Source organism: Peromyscus eremicus, chromosome 15, assembly GCF_949786415.1.
Source record: "Peromyscus eremicus chromosome 15, PerEre_H2_v1, whole genome shotgun sequence".
Taxonomy (NCBI): domain Eukaryota; kingdom Metazoa; phylum Chordata; class Mammalia; order Rodentia; family Cricetidae; genus Peromyscus; species Peromyscus eremicus.
Window position 1 is genome coordinate 29,312,152 of NC_081431.1, and position 19,724 is coordinate 29,331,875.

The 19,724-nt window shown below is 37.9% G+C and overlaps 1 protein-coding gene across 3 annotated transcripts in view; it reads left to right on the forward strand.

Moving 5' to 3' along the window:
- Dcaf6 (DDB1 and CUL4 associated factor 6) overlaps nt 1-19,724 on the forward strand; it is a 116,569-nt gene that overhangs the window by 58,557 nt on the left and 38,288 nt on the right. Inside the window, exon 12 of one of the 3 annotated variants that reach the window (XM_059280544.1) lies at nt 17,079-17,138. The exons of 1 other annotated variant lie outside the window; for it this stretch is intronic. In XM_059280544.1, coding sequence (XP_059136527.1) covers nt 17,079-17,138 — 60 coding nt within the window. The remainder of the gene's footprint in view (nt 1-17,078; nt 17,139-19,724) is intronic. One more of the 3 variants, XM_059280545.1, reaches the window with a different exon arrangement.

Genomic DNA, 19,724 nt, shown 5'->3' on the forward strand with positions numbered 1-19,724 from the left:
CCTGCATTTGTAGCTCAGAGATCTGTATATATCCTATATACATTCTTCCGTGGATTATTTAACAAGACTTTATAAAAGCAAATGTGTTTGTAAAATTACATTTTTTAAGTAAGAAAAATATGACTTTATGCCATATTAAGTGAAATGCTTATGAGTTTACTCTAAAGTGTTCCAGTGTAAGTACAGAACATTACTGTCTCTGTTGGTGATGCTCGGATGTCTCGTCTTTACCAAGGTAACCTTGCTGAAGCTGGGTGTTTCCAGGTAGACTTGGGTAGTTTTCATTTGCTGCATCATTTGTAAACATTTTCCATGTTAGAAAACTTAGGGTGAGAGAGTAGTGGAAGTTCCTTTTTCTTCCTTTACGTTCACTTGGAACCCATTTAAAACTGTGACTAGAGACTGTGGTAATTTGGGTTAGATGGTGACTTCAGTGTATACAAAATTCACTTTGGAACAGAGACTCCTTGAGACGGGAATCACTTCCATGAGCTCTAAGTTTCTAATTAAATAGATCACTCAGACTGCAAGGATTCTATTACCAGAAGATACGTAGATAGGAAGGCCTGTATGTGGATTCTTATTTGCAAATAACTGCTTCAATTCACAATTTTCATACTATAAATAACCATTATACTAAAGTTAGCCCTATAGAAACATCACTAGTGAATTAAATACTGAGCTGTAGAGTATAGTAAAGCAAAATTGTCAAAACCCAAATAATAGCTAGATGGCAGTTCATTGAAGTAGGATCATACCAGACCTAAGACAGGAAACAAGTTGGAAGTGGAAGAAAAGTTGAAAGCAGACAGTTAAGTACCACTGAGTTAGATAGGAATATAATGCATTGTTCAGAAGGCCCTGTATATTGTAAAGATGTGGAGTGACGCTATAACCAAGTGCCCTTTCTTGACTGGGTTGTTTTTTTGTTTTTCTCCTGTCTTAATGAAATTAAGCCTGTTAGGGAGAATCGCCAGAAAACTAAGAAGAAAGTGAGAATAGGGTTAGTAGTTTTGCACAGGAGATTCTCTGTAGTAGTTCTCAGTAGTTTGCTGAGTGTTTAGTTGTAAGGATTTAAACCAAAATAGTTATTGTATTACCTTTCAATTTGGTTTTATGTTAAGAAAAACTAATCTTCCAGACATTTATATACATTTATAAATCCTACATAATTACTTGTTTTTAAAAGGATATAATGTGAGTCTTTATGGCTCAGCTGCTGTAATATTCCAAGCTGGTAAGCGGAGCTGTTTGCTTAATCTGATTTATCTGTTGAGAATTTTTGATTCAGTCCTTACTTAGCCTTAAGATGACATTTTTCCCCTTGTAAATTAACCTAAGGTGGAAATAACAACCTTACTTAAGAGACAGATTCTTTTTTAAATAACTGCACTGAATGAGAGCATATAAGATAACTAAGCCTTGCTGGATTGGGGTTCGAGCATTACCTGTCTGCTGTTGGCTTACATAGCACCAAATGGCTCCAGATCTCAGTCTCTCTCCCTCCCCTCGCCCTCCCCCTCTCTCCTTTTCTCTTTTCCCTTGTTTCTCCCCCTACTTTGTTCAAACATAATTTGACCAATATGTACTCTGATAATGGTAGATTTCTTTTGAGTGTAAAAGACAAACCTTATGATTATATAATCGTATTTCATGATGCTAAAAGCATTACTGTTATACTGACTAAAATATGGGATGCTGAACACTTTAGCGGTATTACTGTTAGATAACTGTATTAACAGGATTTGTCAGTGTATAGTGTCCTCCTTGGTACTGGCAGACTTTCTAGGAAGAACTAACAGTAGAAGTCTATTGATGATACTTGAGTTGTTCATTAACTCTTTTTTTTTATTGCATAGGGTTTTTTTTTTCATACAATATATCCTGATTATAGTTTCTCCTCCTTCTACTCCTCCCAGTTCCTCTCTGAATATCCTGATCTACCCATTTTCTGTTAGAAAATAAACAGACTGCCGGGCCGTGGTGGTGCATGCCTTTAATCCCAGCACTCGGGAGGCAGAGGCAGGTGAATCTCTGCGAGTTCGAGGCCAGCCTGGTCTACAAAGCGAGTTCCACGAAAGGCGCAAAGCTACATAGAGAAACCCTGTCTCAAAAAACCAAAAAAAAGAAGAAAAAAAAAAAGAAAACAAACAGACATCTAAGGGATAATAAAAAAATAAAATATAATAAGATAAAAAAATAAGGAAGTTGAATAGTACAAAACAAACAGAAGGAAAAGAGCCCAAGAAAAGGCACAAGAAACAGATATAGACACAAAACCCCTCTTGTTCATACACTCCAGAATCCCATAAAAACACAAAATTTGAAGCCATGTTATATACGCAAAGGACCTGTAGGGTTAAAAAAAAAAGAAAAGAAAAGAAAAAGTCCTGACACCAACACTGTTAGAGAAAGAACCTCGAAGAAGCCGTTGAGTTCATTTTCTGTTAGCTATCTACTGCTGGGCATGCAGACTACTCTTAAGTGTAGTTTGTTTCCCTTGGAAGAAACTTCCTTCCTTCCTTCCTTCCTTCCTTCCTTCCTTCCTTCCTTCCTTCCTTCCTTCCTTCCTTCCTTCAAGTGCTTATCAACTGGAGATACCTTCTGGGTTAGGGATGAAGCATGTGTTCACTTCTTTCAGCTCTAGAACCCCATCTGGCGCAGACCCATGCAGGCCCTGTGTATGCTGTCTTACTTACTTTCTGTGAGTTCATGTGTACTTCAGTCCTGTTCTGTTTAGAAGGCTTTGTTTCTTTGGTATTCTCCACCGCCTCTCGCTCTTACATTATTTCTGCTTCCTCTTCTACATGATTTCCTGAACCCTGAGGGGAGGGATGATGGAGACATCTCATTTAGGGCTGAGTATTCTGAGGTCTCTTCTCTCTCTGCATATTGTCTAGCTGTGGGTCTCTGTATTGGTTCCCATCTTCTGCAGGAAGAAGCTTCTCTGATGTTGGCTGAGCAAGGAACTGATCTATGAGTATTTTACATTCCCTTTGTAGAAGAGTAGTATTTGGTTTTCCCGTAGGTCCTTGGGCTATTTGTTCTCAGGTTTTTGGTCAGCCAAGCAGCATCGAGTATGGGCTCTATCTCATGGAGTAGGCGTTAAGTCAAATCTGATATTGGTTGGTCATTCCCACAAACTTTGTGCCACCATTGTACTAGCCTATTTTGTGGGCAGGACACCATTGTAGATCAGAGAGTTTGTAGTTGGGTTGGTGTTTGTTTCTCCTTTGGTACCGTGCAGGGTACTGTCCAGTACCAAGAACACTAGCTAGTGGGGTGAAGGCTCTAAGTAGGTGCCAGCTTGACTTCTCCATGTTCAGTGAGTTGTGTAGGTGCTGTCTTCAGCAATGGGCCCTTGCCATCAGTTTGTGGAGAGTAACCCATAGTCTTTGCAGCAGCCCGGGCTGTTTGGCAGTCCCATGGAACCCCTTTGGCCAACAACTCAATTAGATGTAACCCAATCCCAGTACTAGAAACTTCATTTGTTGACAAGAGATGTCCAGTTGGGGCTCTGTATCCTCTGTTATGTGATAAATTTGTTTAGATTGTCTTCATATATGTATGAAGACAATATATGTGTGTAGATAGATAGATAGATAGATAGATAGATAGATAGATATACATATATAATATGTATATATTTTAGGAAGCTTCTACTGTATTAGGTTCCATACTACCACTCAAATGGCCCTTAATTTTAGCTGTCTCTCACCATAGTCCCTCCTTTATCCCATCTTCCCTCCTCATGCCCTTTTTATCCATTCCAGTCCCTTTCATCCATAACTATATATTCTATTTCCCCTTCCTGGGGAGATCTAACCATCCCTTCTAGTCCCTTACTATATACCTAACCTCCAGGTTCTGTTGCTTGTAGTTTGCTTATCATTGACTTAACACCTAATATGCACATCCAAGAGAATGCATACTTAGTATTTATTTGTCTTTCTGGGTCTGGATTATCTCACTCAAGATGAATTGTTCATTAATTCTTAATTAGCAGGTTGAAGACAATCTTTATAAACAGGAGCCACAGTAATAAGATATTTATGACTCGTTTCCTTGATTCCCCAAACAACAACAAAAAATTTGCATGAGAGGCTAGAATGTAATTTGTTGTAAGTATTACTGAGAGGAATTGTATGTGCTTCCATTACTAAAAGCTAATTTTTCTTCATGTCCTTGATTTGTTAAAGGATACCTGTCCTGCACTCACCTGTGGGAGCCCAGCTGAGAGACCGGCTCCCACATTTTACAACAGGGTACTCTTGAGGAGTGAGGGATAAGAGATATTATTAGATAGAAGGACAGAGGGGAGAGAGACAGATAGAAACACAAGATAGCCTCGGGAGGGCCTGGATCCTTATCTACTGTCCCCTCTGTCTCTTCTAAAGGGCTATTTATAGGAATGCCAAGGGGTGGAGCAAAAGACCTCCCCCTAGCACAGCCCAGTGCAGACCCTTCCAATCACCTAGTAACCATGCACATGGTCAAGCAATCTTCTAGTGCAGCCCTGCCGGGTAAAGCAAGCTCAGATCTCACTAGGAAACCTTTATGGGCCTCCGCACTCGCCTACTTCGTTTCATGTATTGTATTTTCCTTCTCAATTTGTATTCTAGCAGCACAAACTTCCTCCCCGGTTAAAACACACAAAGTTCCCCTTTTCTTTTCCTCCTCACCCCATCTAACGTCCCCCTCTACTGACATTCCGTACTCTGCAGCCTGTATGTGCTTTCTGTTTCTCTTTGACTGCCCTCCCTTGGTGAACCTGCTGCCGCCTTCTCGGCCTCATCTTAGTACACACAACAGCTCTCATCAGTGCTGTGGTTGACTTACAGAGTACGAAGGTCTCAGCCAGCGGCCTTTTCAGGAATGTATTAGAAACACGGACACATTGGCTTCCTCCATCCTTGTAGACACACTGTCATCACTTTACCTACAGTACTTTGGTCCCTCAGTTGTGCCTGCCCTACCCCTGGCTTCTTCTAGTCTTCCTCTTAATATTAAAGTTCCCCAGGGCTCAGTTCCTATCTTTTGTCAGGGGCCTTAAGGTTTCGTTATCAGTGACATCCAAATTTCTGTTAGGGATTCTTGACTCTGACCTCAATCTCTGGTTACCTTCTCCACTTGGACGGCTATTCGTTCTTTTCAGGATGAATTGTTCTTTCTTTGTTCTTCACTGTAGCAAATGACAGCTGCTTTTCCCTGTACCTAGGCCCAACCTTTTGCATTCTGTCTAGACATTAGCAAATATGCTGCCTGTATCCCTCCCATCTCCCACATTTCCGCTGAGCATTCCCCTTGCCCTTTCCACCTGCAGGAACAGCTCCCTCAGAATAGCCGTGTAGCTTACTGCAGCACCGTAGAAGACTCTCCTGAGGGCTGGTCACAAACCAGCAGTCTCCCTTTCGTCTGTCTTCCAGGCCTTCTGTACTAGTTTGTGTAGCAGTTACCCGGGAGGCATACATGCATACATCTCTGTGTGTGTTGGTGTAGACACAGATGCCTGTTTTTCCCCCAGAATGTAAACTCCGTAGGGGAAGGATTAGCTTGCTCAATGTTTTATTGTCCCCGAAACCTCATATGTAATAGGTATAAAACTGCCTCTTTGCAGAATTGCATGGAATTTTTCTTTTCACCTGGATCATTTCCTCAGAAAAGATTAATAAAATGTTGTATAAATCTTTTTGAAATAAAATACAAAAGATAAATGACAATTCCAACATAAAAAGGAACATTTTTAAGGTTATGACATACAACTTGCATTTTTAAAAGATCTAATGAATTCTAAGAATTGTTTTTAAATACATAACTTTTTACTCCTTTTATTGAATTTTAATTATTTATTTTATTGAAATTAGTAAAAGTAACTTAATTTTTGTTTAGATTATTTAAATTAATATTTTATAGCTATCATTTCTGTGTTATTTTCTGTATAAAGAAAAGAAAATGATGAAAAATGGAATGTTTAATTTAGAATTTTACAGGCTAAGTGTATAGTGCAGTGTTCAAATATGTGCTTAGGCCCTATATTCAATCCGTAGTATCATAATTTGTAGTAAAGTACCATAAAATAAAGTAAAATAGTGTGGAGGACTTTATTTTCATTAATTTGGTTACTTGGATATTTGTAGAAATTATGTATCTAATTCATCCAAATTAAAGAGAAACATTTGGTTGTATGTGTATAGTCTTGTCTCGTAATTTAATGACTATTTTTATCAGTAATGTGTTTTTGGTATTCCTCTTTGAGCTGTGTCTTATTTGATCTTTTCCCTTTTCAAGTGTATAATCAACTTTGCACTGTTTTAGGTTGTGTTACTCTCTTCTTTCTTCTCCTGTCTGTGTCAGAATTTTTAAGGGGGCCTGAGATAGCTTTGCTCCGTAAGCGCCTGCAGCAACTGAGGCTTAAGAAGGCTGAGCAGCAGAGGCAGCAAGAGTTAGAACAGGCCCAGCGTCAGCCTTGCACTTCCACTTCCGATCAGTCTCCTCCTGAGGGCTCTTCACGGGACCCTCGAGCTTCAGGTTGTTGATGTCAAGTGTGCTCAAGCAGCGTCTCCAGTTGCTTTCTAATACTGCCTGTGTAGTACAGTGTTCCCTCTCATTCAGATGAGGACCTAATGTGCTTGCAGTGTTTCCTTCCCTTCCTGGCAATAGAGTGGTGTTCAGGGTCTGCTACTAGAGGGCCGGTTGACAGGAGCATCAACCAGAGGCGTGAATATACAACCGTGCTTTATCTTACTGTAAAACTGTTTATACTTTTAAAGCTGTTGAACTTTTTTCTAATAAATCTACTGAATTTCCTGCTTGCTTTGATATTTTTGTAGAAATTTCCTATTTGCCAAAATGAACCTATGTTTATAGACTTCTTTTTTTAAAGTCTGTAGTTAACCAATATTTTTAAATGGACCTAGTAAGTATTTGGCCATACTAGCATGCTTGCTCAATCATTCCCTTGTGTTATTATTTGATTTTTTTCAGCATTTTCTTATCACTGCTATAATCAACTTCCTTATATAGGGCAGGAAAGTACTTTATGATTTCAGTTTCCTGTTCTTAAGCTATCAAATTCTGATAATATATCATAATGGTCCATGCCACTTTATAATATATTAACACTTCAATTCCTTTAACACTTCTTGAGAATAAGAAAAGATACTTTAAATGTTTATCAAGATGAGTAGTAGGTACTATATATCTTACTGTGTAGGTATTATAGTAGGTGTTAAAATGTTCATCAGGGAACAAAAAAATGTGCCTAAATTCTCACACTAATGAATTTATAATACTTTGATATATTTTGCTTTGCCACCCTAAGGAGTAATGAGTTTGGGTGTTAATTACTTTGAAAACTCTGATTTAACTACTTGGAATTAATCTGTACCATTTATGGGTAGAATTAGTCAGCCTCTGCTCTATAAATATCTGTTCCAGCAATGGTAACCATAGCACATTTGTTAATAATGTTGTAAATATAATAAATTTAAGCCTCTATAATATACATGTGGTATTTGAAACAAATTTGGGGGACTTGATTTGTTATTATTCCATGCTACATTGATAGAAAGGCCAAAATTCTCTGATTTTTTTTTCCTGTGGGGGAGATCTTTTCTTATACTTAAAAGAAGAAACTCTAACAAGATTACAATAATGGCATACATTAATAAAACAATTTACTATGAATTCATGTTCCATACAGCACTATAGCCCAGAATGTTTTTAAAGCAAAAAGGAGTCATGCAACAAAACCAATAAAAAGGGAAATAAAGTGTCTGGATATATATAATGTCCTTTTACTTTTATTAATCTCACATGTGTGCCTGTGCACACTTACACACATGCAAGCATGCCAGGAGCATACACGTGGAAGACAGATGAAAACTTGTGAGACTCAGTTCTCTTCCCACTGTGTTGATTCTGAGGAGTGAATTCCCATTGTTAGGCTGGAGGCAGTCACTTTGCCAGCTGGGTCATTTCGCCAGCCCCTTCTAGACATAGATATTTTAAGATACTCAACTTAGCAGTAACAAATCAAATAGTAAAGTGAATTTTGATAGGAAGCAAACCTCTATGAGGAAGAAAGCACATTGTGAGTGTTAGAAAAGGAAGTTGAGGCTTTTTTACCTTTCATGTAAAGTTCCAAAAATTTGAAAATTGAAGCAGGTTCTTTGAGTCAAAAATTTGAGAGTGGTGTCAGGTGTGACAGCGCACGCCTTTAACCCCAGCACTCAGGAGGCAGAGGCAGGCAGATAGTTCAAGGCCAGCCTGGTCTACATAGAAAGTTCCAGGCAAACCAGGGATGCACAGTGATACCCTGTCTCAGAAACAAATGTAAAGGGATTATATGGGTTTTCTGAAACAATAGAATGCTGTCCTCTCATCTCTCAGTATCACTTGAATTAACTTGTACCTAAGTTTGGAGGCCGATTTACTACTGGTGGTATTCATTAAGGAGCTTGAGCTTACCAATTGTGAAGTTGAGAAACATTCTCTTTTCTTTTTTATTAAACAATTTTCTTGGCTCTCTAAGGCCCACAGGATCCAGTATTTGAAGTCCTTAGGTCTATCTCAGTGTACAATAATCTCCTCACCTTAAAGGGAGGTATTTTTTGTGTATCTTATTTGTTTATCATAGTGTTCATATAAGTAAGGCACCTTGGTCAGTTTTTTGTTTGTTTGTTTGTTTGTTTGTTTTGTTCTTGGGTAATAGTCTTTTGTTGCTCAGGTGGGCCTCAAACTTTCTATATAGCCGAAGATGAACTTGAGTTTCCAATCCTCCTGTGTCTATCTCTAAGATGGTGGCATTATAAGAGTGTGCCACCATGCCCAGTTTATATAGTTCTGGAGACTGAACCCAGGGCTTCATGCATGCCCTCTACCAACTACGCCGCTACATTCCCAACCCCCTTATAAATTTTAATCTGTAGCATGCCCTGTGTTCATTTGCTAGTGCTACTTTTATCTAACGCTGTGCTAGAAATGTTATTAGTAACTAAAAGCCTTGTAAACTGTTAATAAAAGGCAACTGATAAGGTCTGTTTTCTTTGTCAATTAAATAAACTTTGATTATGAGAAAAGATGAGTTGGCTTAAGGCAAAATTCTTCATTTCAAAATATATGTTATAAAAATGTAGAAGGGAAATTATGAAATATAGCAAAAAGATAATTTTTAATTAACTAACAATTATTAAAACCTTATCTTAGTGGCTGGAGAAATGCTCAGTGATTAAAAGACTGGCTTTGCTTGCAGAGGACCCAGGTTCAATTCCAAGCACCCATATGGTGGCTCACAACTGTTTATAACTCCAGTTCCTGGGGAAATGACACCCTCTTCTTGCCTTCACAGACACCAGGCATGCATGTGGTACACATAAATACATGTAGACAAAACACCACACACATAAAATAAACATTTAAAAAACCTTTATATTTAACTATTAAATGCATTTTTGTGTGTGTATTAACAGGAATTAATCCTTTTTTCTCATAATAGATATCTCTACTATCAGGATAGAAAAGTGCCAAAATTGTGGGGCTAGAGAGATGGCTCAGTTGGTTAAGAGCACTGGCTGTTCTTCCAGAGGTCCTGAGTTCAATTCCCAGCACCCACATGGTGGCTCACAACCATCCATAGTGAGATCTGGTGCCTTTTTTTGGTGCACAGCGTACATGCAGGCAGAACACTGTATACATAATAAATAAATCTTAAAAAAAAAAAAAAAAAGGAAGGTTCCAAAATTAACTTTATTGTTTCTTTTCTGGGGACAGTGCTTGGAAGCACTCGGAATGGTCATGCATTTGACATGTGGTCATGGGCTTTGTTATAGTATGGCCTCTACCAATGCTAGCCAGTCCTGAACCCTGCTGATGGTTGCTTTCCTCTATATTGGGAAGGTCAGGAAAACACCAGGATCCACACATGGTCTGTTCCCAGGTGAACTTCCAGGCCTTTGTGCTGTAGAACCTAAAGTCCTTGTGAGGTTGTCTAAAACAAGAACCTGCAGTGGTTAGCTGTGCTGACTGTGCCTATGACGTATCACGTGTGCTTTCCTTATCAGGGAGCAGAAAATCACAATGAAAATGTTGAAGGCCCAAGGTTAGAGTCAGAAAGTGAAGTAAATGTGGTTTTTTTAAAGTCATAAAACCAAGGCTTGTTCCGTTTTGACGAAGGTACCAAAATTAGTATATTTGATTTTAGTTTGTTAGTTTCTTATACATAAAAGGTATTTTTTTCGTGATATGTTTTGCGTATCAATAAATTATAAGGGGCCAGCAGATGGTTCAGTGGGTAAAGGAGCTGGCCATGGAAGCCTGATGACCTGAGTTTAAATCCTAGATCCCACTGTGGAAGGGGAGAGCTGACTCCTGAAAGTTATCCTCTGACCTACTGTGTGCTGTGCTATGTTTGCCCAAACTTACACATGTACCATACGTACAGATGTAATGATAATAAAGAACATTTAAGATAAGTTATGATACTGCCAACAAATGATACTTCCATTGTCTTTCCACTTATTTAAATTTCTTAGATATAAGGTGTTCAAAAGATACATGACTTACAATCAAGAAATTGTAAAAGTAGAAAGTTTCTGAATTATTTCATTGACTGACATATTCTATCCTCTTTTTAAAACATAGGACTCAAGAGAATTCTGTGAAAGGCAAAATATAGAATGAACCAACAATACCTAGTTTCTAAATGAAAGTTGAGAACAAGTCACTTTGCAGAAATAATAATCTACAAGTTTAGTGGGATCGGATGGGAAGGAGCCAGATAGTATTTACTGATAATCACAGTGAAATATTATATATTCATATTATATATTAATTGTCAATCTTTCTTTTCTTTTTCTTTCCTTTTCCTTTCTCTCTTTCTCTCTCTCCCTCTTTTACTTTCTTCTCTCTCTCTCTCTCTCTCTCTCTCTCTCTCTCTCTCTCTCTCTCTCTCTCTCTCGATAGGATTTCTCTCTTTAGTCCTGACTGTCCTGGAACTGTCTAGACCAGGCTAGCCTCAAACTCAGAGATCCGCCTGCCTCTGCCTCCCAAGTGCTGTGATTAAAGGCATGCACCACCACACCTGGCAATATTTCTTGCATTATTCTGAAACACTAATGTCAACCACTTTTAAATTATTGTTTAAAATAAGTCATATAAAAGAGTTAGAGCTTGGGACATAGCTTAGTGGTAAGGCAAGTGCTTAGTGTGCCTAAGGCCCTGGATTTGGTCCTGCAGTGCCACAAGAAAACAAGGGTTTCTTAACAAAGGTTAAACAAGATGTTTAAGTCATGGTTTTCTCTTTTATTGAGGGCAAGATGGCTCAGCTGTAAAGCTTTCATCAGAGTTTTATGTGGAAGTTCTGATTTAAAATCTGCAAGTGGACTGGAAATCTAGCAGTGATTGAATTGTCTAGGGGAAGCTGTTTGATTCTCAGGGTCACAGGAGGGGGAAAAAAAGCCAACCACTCAGATGTAAAAGTAAAACTGATGTGATTTAGCTTGCTCTTCATGCTAACCTGTAGCTCCTCATCTCTGAAATAGAATATGAACCAACCTACTCTAAATGTAGAGTTTCTTCAAGATTTATTTTTATTATTTTCAATTATATGTGTGTTTGTGTCTGTGTGTGGGTATGTGTACATGTGTGCAGGTGTTTGTACAGGACTAAGGTGCCAGACCCCCCCCCCCCCGCCCATGTAAAAGTAAAACTGATGTGATTTAACTTGCTCTTCATGCTAACCTGTAGCTCCTCATCTCTGAAATAGAATATGAACTGGAGTTTGAGGTGATTGTGAGCCACCCAACCGGGGTGATGGGAACCGAACTTGTGTCTTCTGTAAAAGTGGTATATACTCTTAACCACTGAGCCATCCCTCCAGGCCCCCCAAAAAAGTTTTGACAACTGCAAATGATAATCCTTCAGAGCTAAATTTAAAAATCCAGTTTTTAATTTTAGAATATATTACTTTAAGATATTTTTGTTTTAGTTTTTAAAAGATGTGTTTATTTTTATGTATATGAGTATTTTGCCTTCATATGTGTACAATATGCTGCAGTGCTGTTGGAAGCCAAAAGAGGACATTAGAGCCCCAGGAACTAGCGTTGCAGAGGGTTGTGAACCACCATATGGATGCTGAGAACCCAACTGCAGCCCTTTGCAAGAGCAGCAAGCGCTCTTTACCCCTGAATTCTCTCTCCTGTTATAGTTTGAAGTACATTTTTGTCCATAATTCAGGAAGTATACTGTAAATCATTTAGAGATTATATTATAACTCATTTTCTAAGCTCTTCAGAAATGCAACATAACGTATAATAAGTCCGTGATGATGATGATGATGATGATGATGATGTTGTTGACAGTGTTTTGAGATAGGATCTCACTGTATCCCCAGGTGTTCTTAAACTTGTCATCTCTTGTCTCTTCTCCTTGACTGTTGGAATTAGAGTCATGAAGTTTGGTTTTTTTGTTTGTGATTTTTTTTTTTTGTTTGAGATATGGTTTTGCTATCTAGCTCAAGCTGTTGTAGAATTTGCTGTTCAAGCCTTATCCTTCTGAGTACTGAGATTACAGGCATGTGCCACCAATAGCCAGGCCGATTATTTTTTAATTATATTTATCTATCTGGAGGGTGGAGGTGTGCTACAGCATATGTGTGTAGGTCAGAGGATAACTTGCAAGGAATCAGTTCCACTGTGTGGGTACTGGGAAGAAAACTCAGTCAGGTTTGGAGGCACCTTTGCTTTAGTCATAAAAAGAAAGCTTTTTTTCTTTATCGCATTATTATCTGGGTCTGAGACTAGTTGAATTCTTGTTCCTTACCTTACAGATGAGCCTTGGGCAGTTCATTTGGCTATTGTCTGTGAGTTTCCCAGTTACCAGTTTATTTAAGTACTGTAGCCTATGCCACATAACAGATGGCATAGAGATGGGATAGGTAATGTGTATATATAGTTTTTAATACTCATGAGAGAGTACCATCTTATTTATAATAGATATTTAGATAGTGTCATCTATCCCAGTTAACAGAGATGCATAGATAAATATATAGTTCTTGATACTTGTAAGCGAGTACCATCTTAATTATAGTGTGTTTTACTTCTTCAGAATGTCTTCATATCAAGACCATTTAAGGTAGACAGCATTGAGGATTCTGAATGAGCTGCTTGGACATTTATCAAATGAATGCCCTGAATAACTGCAACAAAGGCATTCAGTATATAGCTAATTTAAAGCCCAGGTCTTTTTTCCATTTCAGGTCCCTGAAGTCATGGGTTGCTGGCTCCTGCTCAGAGTGACAACACCCTGTGGATTCTACTGGTACTGGCCCAACCACCACAGAGCCCCACTGGAGCATGGAGCCAGCCTAGAGAGGGTCAGGTAGGAACTGTTTTTTCGCTTTATGGCACGGTTTTGCCAATTGGAAAAAAAAATAACTTTTATACCCCAGAAGGGTATAAAACATTGATGATTATTTTTGAAAAAAGGGCTTTTCAAAACTGAGCCATATTGGAAAAAATCAGCACTCAACATGTCCTGTGCAAGCAGACCCTATTTCCCGTCCGCCTCCCGACAGTGCTCCCAATGACAGCCAGTGTGGTACTTCTGAGATGGATGCCCTGGTTCATGTTTCAGCCTCGTCCTCTGATAAATCAGGCATGATTCTGACCCAATTCTGGAAGCCTTTGTCGATTACCTTAAGTGTTAGAGTCCTAAGGAAAACAGTAGTGAATCTTAGGATTTTAAACTATAGTTAAATGAACATATATTCCTTAGGTTGAAGATAATTTTACATCATTCTTTTTCAGTCAATACTATAGCTCTGAAAAATAGTTACATGAACTGACTCTTCCCTATATATTACATAGCTTATAAGGATGAGCTCATTAAAAGAATACTGCATCCCTTTTTATAGAATTAGAAATGAGACTTAAGACAATTGAAATAGCTTGCCCAGGGTTACAGTATGAATGAGTGAAAAGCCATTCAAACCCGGGAAATATGGCTAAAGAAGTCTTGTTATATATTAGATTATAATTTTTTGTTTTTCTACAATTTAAAAAAATTAAAATTCTGGTGTTAAAGGACTGAAGGGTTTTCTCAGTACCAAACTACAAATTTGGAAGAAATACACAGTAAATGACTACTGTATACATTGAGCTTAGTACCGAATGAACTGTTGCTTAACATTTATATCTACCTTTAAAATAGTACCATTTAAAATACTTTAAATGTGTTGACTTACCGTATTGCTTTTAGTAGTGGAGCATATATTCTGATTTTTCTTTTGTAATGATGCCTTCTGAAATATTTCACACAAATATGGAGTAGAATATACAAACAGTTGTAGCAATGAGTTTAAGCTTCTTCTATTTTTGTTGTTGTTATTTATTCTGTTAGTTATTGTGTTAATATGTGGAAGTATTTCTGTAACTGGAGTTATAGGCATTTATGAACACTTAGTATTAGAAAAGCATGTTATTTGACATATTTATGTTACAGGAAAATAATAATTCTAAAAGGAGTTGCCTGTTCCCAAGATTGTAAATAAAGTAAATGCAAAATCCAAAGAGTCGTAAACATTAGCCTTAAAAGATGTTGGGCCAGCAAGATGGCTCAGTGGGTAAAGGCCCCGATGCCAAGCTTGACAGCTGGAGTTCAGTCTTGAGGACCCACATGGTGAAGAGAATTGACTCCCACAAGTTGTCTTTTAACTTCCATGTAAGAGCTAGCTGTAACATGTGCACATCCACACACAATAGACAAGCACACAAAATAATAAAAATGTAATCTGAAAAATTTTAAGGATGTAAGAATAACAAGTAATTCTTAGAAATATGTAATTGTTACAGGCTAAAACAGTACAGTGAAAGTGTTTTAGCTGATGAAGGGGCTTTGTTGTTGATGTAATGGAAGCTTCATTATTTTAAATACTGTAAGACTGAAGCACATTTTGTGGAGGCAATAGCATTGAAGATCTTCATTGGTGTGTTTTTTAGTGGTACTTTCTAAGTTTTATTGAAAGAACAAGACACATTTTACTTCATGAAGACTTAGGCATTCCATAATGTAGAAAACCAATATTTATAAAGTGCATGTCTTAGTGGCCTTAGAGATGTCTTGGAGATTTTAATTATTAAAGGAGAACACAGGGAAATATGTGATGAACCCAGAGGGATGAACTGTATTTTATGAAAGACTCTTAAGGAGTGTTTTCCAATGTTTAATTAATTGACTTGTTTTTGTTTTGCTTTGAAAGGTGTAACATTATTTCTAATGACTTAATTGCCTGTTTTTCAAAATAATGCAGGTGGCAATGTTAGATCTAAAATGAGTCAGTGAGAAATTATTTTAAAGAGGAAAGTATGGTAGATTAAGGAACCAATAAACACCGCCGTTCCCACTTTCCTTTTTGTGTAGTAAAGACCCTTAATCAAATATTATGGTGAAGAGATGATAGGTAAGGATGAATAAAAGTTTCAGACTTTAGAATAATGTCAGGGTTTATCAACTTCTCTGAGCAGACTGCTGTGATACGTACTAGAAGATGGAAGACCTGAGGTTAATAGAAATGGTGCTGCCAGCAGGCTTCAGACCACAATGGAAGTAATTAAATGATGTGATTTGGTATGAAACCAGGCTCCATTGGGAAGCTTCCTTTACCTACTCAGCTCAGGGTGATCTTTACTTTAACATCTGTATGGAGGAAATGAAATGTCGTTATGAACATAGCTGGTGCAGTGAGACATCCTCGCTAACACCATTCACTAAGAACCAGGGCAAAGGATCTTAGAAATTAGGAATTACTTTCACATTTGACGTGAAGCCGTGTTTGTTACCCACACTGTCCCCTTTTGCTGGAGCTCTCCTGGGGCACTAGGGCCTCTCTATGTTAGGTATCCTTTGTCTGTCTACAAATGCTTGGGATCAGGAGCAGCACGTGTGGGGAATATTTGCATATACCTAATAAGATGTCAAGGGGAAGTACTCAGGGCTAAGTGGGAAATTCATTTGTGCTTTCTGTACATTTGATGCAAACATCAGAGATAATTTTATGCAGTACTTTTAGCGAATCTGTCTATATTCTGACTGCATTCTATCATAGGTTAGCGGTGAAATTTTCCACTTGTGTTGTGTCAGCAGCACTGACAAAAACATTTTGGATTTTGTAGCATTTTCAGTTTTGTTTTTTGTTTGTTTGTTTGTTTCGTAGACAAAGGATGTGTAACTTACTTTAACATTTTGTTAAGGTACCATATCCATGGGCTGTCTAAAAATGTGATTATCAGAATTAAGACTTGCTAACACAAGGCAAATACTCTTTTCATTTCAGTCCTTTAGTCCAGTGTTTTCTAAAAACTAGAACCCAGTAATGAAATAAATTCTCACATGAAGACCATATGTACCCAAAAGAGCAAAATAAAGTTGTACTGTTTGAAGTCAAAGCAGAAAACACAGACCATTAAGCTTTCTTCTTGCTTTTCTTTTCCAACCAGGTACCTCTAGAAAGAAGCCTAAGCTTTCACAGAGTATAGTTTCATTATGCACAATGTACCATAGAGTTTTTAAAGTTACATGTTTCTTTAAAGGTATTTAACTCATTGACTGTTTTCCCTACAAACCACTTTTTGTTGTTAAACATGCTGATTCCTTCAGCTCATGGTACAGCACACAGCATCTCCCACTGTCCAGTGAACATCTCATTTCATGCTTTGAAAGCCATCTTAAGAGCTGGTGAGGGAACTTCAGAAAGGCAGAGTATCTTCTGTTTAGAGGAAATACCCTGTTTCTAATTATCTATCTGGCACCTGATATCTGTGCTAGATGAATTTGATTAAAGGTATGTGCATGGAAGTAGAGTAATTGTTTTCTCAACTCATCCTCATGATTGCTAAATGCTTGCCTGGAATAACACTTTTAAGCACATGGCCCTGCTTACTCACTGCTTGGAAAACACACCACAGTACTTACTTCTCTTCCCCATCCTTATACATTTGTTTCTTGAGCTTAGAGATTATCATGACATTGCTGTGCAGTTTTCTGCTGCTTACTTTTAAGTTGAAATCTCATTTTTGTTTCAGATTCTCCCTCTTCTGTGGTTAACAAACAGCTCGGATCCATGTCACTTGGTGAGCAACAGGGTGCGTGCGTGCGTGCGTGCGTGCGACAGGAGATGCGCTAAGCCCAGCCATCCATAGTTCTAGTGCAATGCAGAGACCAAGTTCTTCCTCACTTCCTCTTAGCATATCAGTTTGATTATGGTCTTCAGTCAGTATTTTATGGACTAAACTATCTTGGGTGGCATTGTGCACAGAGGGCTCTCGTGGCCTGAACAAATTATGTTCTGTGTAAGCTCATTTCTGCCTTCAACATTTTATAAAAGCTTTGAAGTCTCTCCCTCTAACAGTTTGAAATGAATATAAAATTTTTATTATAGCTATATATCATAAAATCTTATAGAACTGTGGTTTAAGTTTAGCACATTGCCCCATTATTCATTTAGAAGTTATTTGAATGTATTAATAGTCCATATCAGTAGGTTGCTGTGGTAATGATACTTGGTTTTGTGTTATACTTAATTGGTGGTTAAGTATAGGTTGTTTTTTTGTTTTTGTTTTTGTTGTTGTTGTTGTGTTGTTTCGTTTTTTGAGACAAGGTCTTATACGTAGCCCACGTTGGCCTTGAGCCTCCAGTGGTTTTGCTTAGCCTTCCTCCTGAGTTCTGGGATTGCAGATACTTTTAATACTTTTGCTCCAATACTTTTAATCTGAAGCATTATGCTTGCACAGAAAGCTGGGCAGTCGGCAGGCAGAGCCTCTTACACTTACACTGGTGCCTTTTTGAAGTAGCAGAGGCTGGAGGAGAGCTAGATGCCCTCACAGGTTTATTGGTCAAGCTGTATCACCAGCAGAGCTGATAGAGTGCAGACAGAATTAGAAAAGGACAATGTCTGACAAAAAAGAGGTCCATGAAAAGAAGAATGCAGAAAGACTAAGAAGCTGTAGGATTTTCTTGAGAATTAAGGCAGAGAATTTATATCAACTCAGAATTCTCTAAAGTATTCTAAGCACTTTGTGATATGATAATGTTAGTGGTATTCAGCCACAAAGAATAACTATTTATTTATGTATTTATATGTGATACATGTATCTATCGGGGTCCATGCCATGGCACAGTCTTGCATAGTGATTGGAGGATCATTTTCAGGACTCAGTTCTTTGCTTCTACTGCATGGCTTCCAGGGATCGACCTCAGGTCAGGCTTGTCTGCAGCACCGTTACTGCCAAGCCAGCTCACCAGCTTGACTTCAGTTATCTCAGCTGAAAAGGGCTACGGGGTAGCTGCTAATAGATTTCACAGATTTCTTTTAAAAAATATGAATAAGCATGAAAAATGTAAGACTTGGTAGGCTGAAAGTTAATATATATAGGAGGACTCACTGGTTGACTGAATGAAGAAAGTAGTATTTCTGTAGTATCTGGCATGAAATAGGTCTAATTTTAACTGTTCTAGAGAAATGTTCAAAAATTAAATTTAAAACAAATTAGAAACTCCTGTACTTTCAGTCTTAAATACTTTATTTGTAAGTCTTTTGATGACATGTATTGTTGTTAGGTGTTTTGTTTTCTTGTTGTTGTTTTCCTGTTCTTAAAAAATAAAGCTAGGCATGGTATTTCTTGCCTTTAATCCCAGCAGTCAGAAGACTGATGTAGGAGAATTGCCATGAGTTAGATTGAAATCTGTTTTTTTTAAAATCAAGCAAAATATAATGTAAAAAATGGGATGGGGGAGGAAAAGAAAAAAACAGAGTAAATGAATTTGAGAACTACAAAATTAACCATGTTTTATCTTTGTACAGAGTAATAAAAATGGGATACAATTATAGCATCACATTATATTATACTATAGCCAGATTCATGTTTAGTTAACCATATAGAATACTTTCTATAGATTTATGTTGAATATTATACCTATTTAGTTGGTACTTCATTTATATATGGTTAGGGATGTAAGAAAGGGAAGATTCAAGTTTAACTCCCACAGTTTTGGCTTCAATGCCTGGGTGAATGATGATGCCATTTAGTGAGGTTGACTAGCCTGGAGATAGAAATTAGGAGGCTCTTTGTTTGGGTGACAGTGTAATATAATTTGCCATATAGTCATATAACCTTAGAGAGGTTGTATGAGGTCAAATATCAGTTGCGTTTGGCAGAAACTACAATATAAATGTAGTTTTGTGATAAGACCTATGAGCAGAATTGTCATAACAATGGGAAATGACCTAAGCACATAGGCTTACCTATGGCAGTATGTGCTATCTGAAGATAAACTGTACTTAGAAGTTCAGACAGCCTGCCTGTCACCAGTCTGTCACTTCTGGCCTAATGTAATAACTTGGTAACTGACTTCCTCATCTCTACTTCAGCCACAGTCTGTTCTTTACTAGCAGAGTGACCCTTTGAAAAGTGTATATACACTCTATCATTTTCCCATCTAAAGTTTCTTTAACCCTTGAAAACTACTGAACTTCACACTGTGTCTTATAAGCTACACATGAACTGGCCATAATCTCTCTAACCTTACTTTTGGCCATTCTGCTTATGCACTGTGTCCTTGTCAAGTCCCTTCAGTCTCCTGACACTGATCAGTCACTGTGGTCTTGCCTAGTAGCCTTCAGTCTGCTAACACTGTGCTCACTTGCTGTGTTCTTACCGAGTAGCCTGCCT